This window comes from Truncatella angustata, assembly GCF_020726525.1.
Source record: "Truncatella angustata strain MPI-SDFR-AT-0073 chromosome Unknown BKA67scaffold_8, whole genome shotgun sequence".
Lineage (NCBI taxonomy): Eukaryota > Fungi > Ascomycota > Sordariomycetes > Amphisphaeriales > Sporocadaceae > Truncatella > Truncatella angustata.
The window spans coordinates 1,107,606-1,113,605 of record NW_025763388.1 but is presented as its reverse complement, the minus strand read 5'-3'; the positions used below and the strand labels follow the sequence as shown (position 1 = coordinate 1,113,605).

The following is a 6,000-nucleotide window of genomic DNA, read 5'->3' as shown; positions in this document are numbered from 1 at the left end:
GACTGCTGCTTTGTCTGAGGCTTAACTACATGCTCTGTCGTAAAGTACCATCTTGTGTCACCATGAAGAGCTAAGGGACCAGATCGGCGCTCTAATGGAGATGTTCATCACGCACCGCGCATGGATGCAGCTGGCATTAGAAAGCGGGAGTCGATTTGCAAAGCCAGAGATGCTGGAATGCGGAGCACTGTGTCTTTGCGTCTGAGGGAAGGCCTACGAGGAGAAGGCAAGGGCTTATCCTATGGTGTGTTTACATAATCGAATTATACAGGGCCCTGTTGCACGCTTCTTGAAGCGTCTTGATTAAGGTAAGGTAACAAGGTTCTGACCTGGCGCAACCCGTGTCAGCGCCATGCATGAAGACCCTGCTGTTTTGGAGATTTTGGGAACAGTAGTGGACGGGTCAAAGTGGGCCGGGACGGATTTCAAGTCTGGAATACCCACTATGCTATCTGGACCCGTTTGCAGTACCCGAGCAAGCCAACCTGCAGGCTAATGATTGGACGAGCGTACGATAACTATGCGAGGGTGCAAGACGACTCTGATTGGTGCCATCGCACTTGGTTGTGTGGCTAGAATGCCGTGGGTCGGAGTCTGCTACGGATCGCGGACTTCTACACTTCAACGAATTCCGTCCAGGTGGGATTATTGTTGCCTGGAGTTGCTTGGTCAAGCCAGCTCTCGCATGATCCACGTACTACTGCGCATCAATAATCCTCGCAAATACGGGGAGCAGGAGAGATAATAACTTGATGAGATTGTTTACCAAGGCACTAACGTTGGGGAATGTAAGACGGGTAGGGCTAAGAGGCATGACGTAAACCGATCTAAGCACAGAGTCATATTACATCGCAACCAACACCTGCATTGGTTAAATCATATATTTCTGTTCAAATATTGGAACATCCAAAGCTTTTATTTGTGCCATCAACCGTTAATTGTATATATATTGCTGCTCAAGCTGGTTCGATCTAGAAGAATACCAACCTTGAATGCCACCGTTGGCGGACTTGTAGTGTATCCCACACATTCCATGTGCTTTTACTCCTGACTGGAGTCCGAGGCATTAACCAGATCCGCTTTGACTAGTCGTTCGGTTAATCACTTCATAGGATTCATTCCAATCAAGACATCTTCCAGAAAAGTTAAAACGAATAATCCCACCTATCAAAGGTCGACTGTTGTGCTGAGATACCTGTCGGTCCCAGCTTCCACAGTGGCTTTATGTGGCGCTCACCAAGACCATGGCAAGCAGATATAAGCGATTCGCTTCATGGATAAAGATGCAGCCAAGTCAATACACATATCAAAGAAGATAACTTACGCGAGATCTCCGTTGTGAATCATTGTGGCGCCACGATATAGACGTGATTCTATTCAGCTGAACAGCGGCCATGTGAATAGCGCCGATGAAGTGTGTTTCGTGGTGTGCATGTGATCCGTGATAGTCTGTGGGAGCGCCACAGCTCGTCGCAATCGCTCAGTGAATAGTCAATCGCCCGCAAATCAGATCGTACTCGGGCTTGTCGGCGTCCAAGTACCACCAAGCCCATCGTTGCACTGAACAAAACCCATGTTGTCCACCTGAAAGGAATGCATTGCAGCACCTTGCAGCGAGCGAGCGAGCGGGACCGAGCCCCTCACTGCTACAGAACGTCCAACAACTTATTCCGTTACACAAAGGATCCTACCATGTGTGGTACTTTTCCAGCCTAAGACCATTTGCACATCAATATGAACGAAAAACGAGATAAATACCATCCTTCAAAAACAAACGCAGCAGTAAATAGGTCGTGCATAGCTCCAACTTGGCAGTTGATGCCAGCCGAGACACTGCATGCCGTCGTCGTGCCTAGGAGCTCAGGTGGGCCAAGGGCAAGACGGTGTCCACTTGCGTAGGAGGGCAGATTACTGAAGCCTTATCCCATGCCAACGTCTTCATAGTGTACTGTCGTTGAACCGGTAGATTTGCTGGCAGTATTTGGCCACGAGACCCACTCGCTGTCGCACCGAGGCTAGAAGTCATGCCGCCTGTTGTCACTTTGAGGCTCTGGGAAGATATTGGAAAAGCAAAAGAATTGAACTAAATCAAATATGAAGTTTGTGGTAGAAAGACGGCGAAACTTTCGACGTTTGTGGCCAGGCGTATTCCCAAATGTATACTTCTTCCCATTGATTTTGCGGGTGGTGTGCTGCAGCCCGCTGTAGAAATGTGGGAAGTTCCGACCTCTCACCCGTCACTAATTGCATGTGGCACGGAGAAGATGGGTCGCCGAATGAAACAGAATGAATCAATGGGGAACTAGTCTAGGCGTGGGGAAACCGACCGCCTTTCTTCCACTGTAAACGTTGCATACAGAGAGGTAGACCCTTGGAATGAGCGGTAAACTGTGAAAGGTGCATGCCGCTGTGTTTGCTTCGCCACGATACGATCGCGAGATTGGGGAGACATCTCACAGGGAAGCTTGGCCGGCTAACACGTGGGACACAGAGAGACAGCGGGAAGCAAGGTGGTGCCAGATCCCGCGAAGTGCTGTATCTGCACATGTGCTGTCCATTATGCATTGCTGCCGATCAGCATATATCGAGTGACTCGGTAAAATGCCAAAATGTAGCATGTAAATGCCATGCTGGAGATCCTAGATCCTCGCACAAGAGGGATAGACACATAAACGTAGCCCTACCACAAGGCTTTGAGTTAAATGCTGATGGACGGAGTCGATGGACGACAAAGAGTAATTCAATCACCAAATACGGTAATTTGCTTGGGCTATCTGCTTGGGGACACGCGTTGATCGCAATCCTGGATTCAATAATGCACTTATCTCTCCCCCGCCTGTCCCATAGCTTTGGAAGGAGATCGCGAACGCTATTACCGTTGCCCAACGGCGTTAAGAATTCCGTAGCACCATTAACTACGCTGGACTTGGTGTCAGTGGATACCCGACACGAAGCAATGTGATGCGAGTTACCTCTGATCCATGCCGAGTTACACGTTTGTCGATCACAACACGTTGATTCGCAAGGATAGCTCTTGGTCACGACTGCATAAAATTTCGTAGCTTCCTCACCGTCTATCTGTGTACCGACTTCCCTGCAGCCCTCAGATCATAATGCAAGAAGAGCCGATTACTACCAAAAACATTGCAGATGATCAGTCATCATGGAAATAACATGGGTACTTCGAGAATGTGGGTGATACGTGGTGCCCAGCAGGTAGCATAGGTTGTTGCGATATCTTATGCCTGTCAAATGAATAGCCGACGTAAGCGGAATCTCCGACGAAAGTGCTCATAGAGTAGAGTCGAGACTAGACAGTCGAAATGTTTGCAGAATACAAGATGTTCCATGACCAAGCAACAGCTATAACGCCTCCAGGGTTATGATCCACTACGATTCGTCCGAAGGGGAGCCAAGCTAGATTCAGATCAAGCCACTGACAGGTCGAAGGCGTACTTGCAAAGCGTCGTAGGCATTCGCGGGCAAGGCGCAGCTACGGAGCAGATCATCGCATTGGCTTCGAGGATACTTTACCGGTTACGGCTGCAGTAGGGAATTTCAGAGAGTCGAGAGTATAATGGAGTGTTGCCAGCTTGGAGGAGTTCTCTCATAGGGCCAACCTCACAAACTCCCCCAGCTTCAGCCCTACAAGCGGCTTGCGCCCGCTAGCAGTAAACGGCGTGCCCGACATGCCCACTCGTCCAATAGCCGGCGCCCTGGCCACGCACCCTTCCTACATACAGTAGAAGGCCGATACACCGCGTAACGGTCGGTATGACTGATACCCATCGCGTGGAGCAGATCATCGTCAACGCAGCTAGATGCGGTTCATGATTTGATTCATCAAAATTGTGCGCATCTGCCAGACCGCCATATAGGCACAGCTATGCAAGACATACAGCAATGGGCGTCATAGTATTGCCCGGAACTAGGTCAGGTCGAGTAACTTGGTGGCATCTTGCGATCCTGTACGGTGCGTTGCATGCCCACCTCCCCTTACTATCCCGCTTTGAGGCAGACCGGGTTCTTTTCATCCCAGTGAAGCAGTTCCGATACTGCCGAACGAGGCAGCATGCCTCCGGCCGACCCAAAGGTCCACGCAGGTTCTCGAAGATGGTGGAGGGGAAAGCGATAGCCGTTGTTGCATGATCATCAACCACCTTCATACATGTACCACGGACCCAGAAAGCCAGCCCTACGAGAAATGAGTGCTGACACACCCCGTTGAACGGGTACACGCCAAGCTATCAATGTCAGAAGTATTTTGCTTTTATTGTCAAAGACACAGTGGTGCTGTCATGTCTCATGCGTCAAACAACATAACACATAACACAGCGGTCAAGATAGCCATCAGTAAGCGATCGCATATTCCCCTTCAATAGATTCGATGAAGAATGGTCTCATCGATTCAAGCCTGCCGAAGCAGTACAAATGGCGACATCCGGAGGCTTCGGATACAGGCTGCACAATAGAGGACTTGTCCAGAAGAGAAGGTCCCCCGATGTATAATGTATACTCGACCTTGAAAGCTGCGAGTCGCTTTGCAGGAAACCAACCAGTCGCAACAATCTGAAAGGGACATTTTGACAATTTTGCTGGATATGTCAATCCACCAATGAGTGCCAAGAAACGTTTCACAGCAACCGTTGCAGAAAATAGACAATGCACCATCCTTGAAAGTGTCCGCGCATACAGGACAATCCATAAGAAGCGTTGAATCTAGGGACTAGCATCGAAAAGAGTCGCTTTATCAGTCCGAGAATAAATGCCTTACTCGATTGGGGTCATTAGCCCATAATGAAAGTTGCGGCCGCCTTAACGAGCTGATTTCTCCACGTTACAGTTTGGGGAGATTTCTGACCACACTCGCCGGTGCAGCAGCAATGCCAGCACCTGGTCCTGCTGGTGTTCTTCCAAACCCTGTATCCCGGTCCTGATTGGAATACAGGGTCTTCATGCACGAGGCTAGATTACTATACCAAGCTTCGAATACCCCTTTGACAGGACAAATATGGTTTTAAGAAGAAGCTCAACCAATTCCGGTCGGTACCGGACTTCTGAATAACGAACGATAATAGTATCCATACGCGTCTAACCTAGCGGTAAATGATATGGATCCACCACTTTGGATGCGAGCATAAGTTTCACATCGAAATATACTGCCGGAATAGGGCAATTACCAGTCCATGATCCTTTCTCCTGATATTTGACTCCCTAAAGTAATTTTGATTCAAATTTCCAGGCGGCATGGCCTCCTGACCTGCTTGGTAACACAAATATCCTTCCATGCTTCTAGAACATCATTGGCTGGGCTGGCTGGGGGAGCAAAAAACGTGGGCATACAGCCTGGAGAATCCTGATTGTGTTACCTGGGGCCGTCATCTGGGGGATTCGCCCTCTGCTGCACAAAATCCTCCAGGCATGGCAGTGTCTCAAGTTGGGACGAAAATGCAGCGTCGCCACGTGCAACAGATTACACACTGTTCCTGCAGTTGAAGTTCAGATGACCACCGGTTGTTTTGTGCACTGCAAGTCCGTCATGCCATACCTGTAAATCGGCAGAAGTAACAAATATTTAGATCCTTGCACTTGAGTCGATGGAATAAGGACACACACTTGGTTAGGAACGATTGATTGCGCATACATCTGCAAGAATACCCGAGCCTGATTTAGACATTTTGCTAGTTTCAGACATAAGAGGATCAGAGTTGGAAATTGCAGTTGATAGGGTTATCCCAAAATAATCCTCGAGGCACGTCTAAGACAACTATTATGGTCAATGCATGGAAATGGCATCTTATGCTGCCTGTATCTTTTCGTCGATTATGGTTCTGTAAGCACCACTCTCCTGGAAGTGGTTGCAACGCTTGGCTGCCACGGGACCAGTGGTTGATGCTTCTTCAGTCAAGGGTCTCGTCTGTTCCATAGTCCCAGAGGCATGGTGGTGGTACCGGCAGTCGCTCCAGGGCCCCTCCTCCCCTGTCTAGGACTTCTGAGGGC

General features: G+C 49.2%; 1 protein-coding gene across 1 annotated transcript; it reads left to right on the top strand.

Moving 5' to 3' along the window:
* Positions 1–500: 500 nt before the first annotated feature.
* On the top strand, positions 501–878 carry BKA67DRAFT_578134 (uncharacterized protein). The gene has a single exon (XM_046103680.1). The coding sequence runs from the start codon at positions 521–523 to the stop codon at positions 743–745; it is 225 nt and encodes a 74-aa protein (XP_045954156.1). The 5' UTR covers positions 501–520; the 3' UTR covers positions 746–878.
* The last annotated feature ends 5,122 nt before the right edge of the window (positions 879–6,000 follow it).

Bases quoted from the DNA above. Each gene is read 5' to 3' on its own strand.
- BKA67DRAFT_578134 (XM_046103680.1), top strand. From the start codon at position 521: ATGCGAGGGTGCAAGACGACTCTGATTGGTGCCATCGCACTTGGTTGT.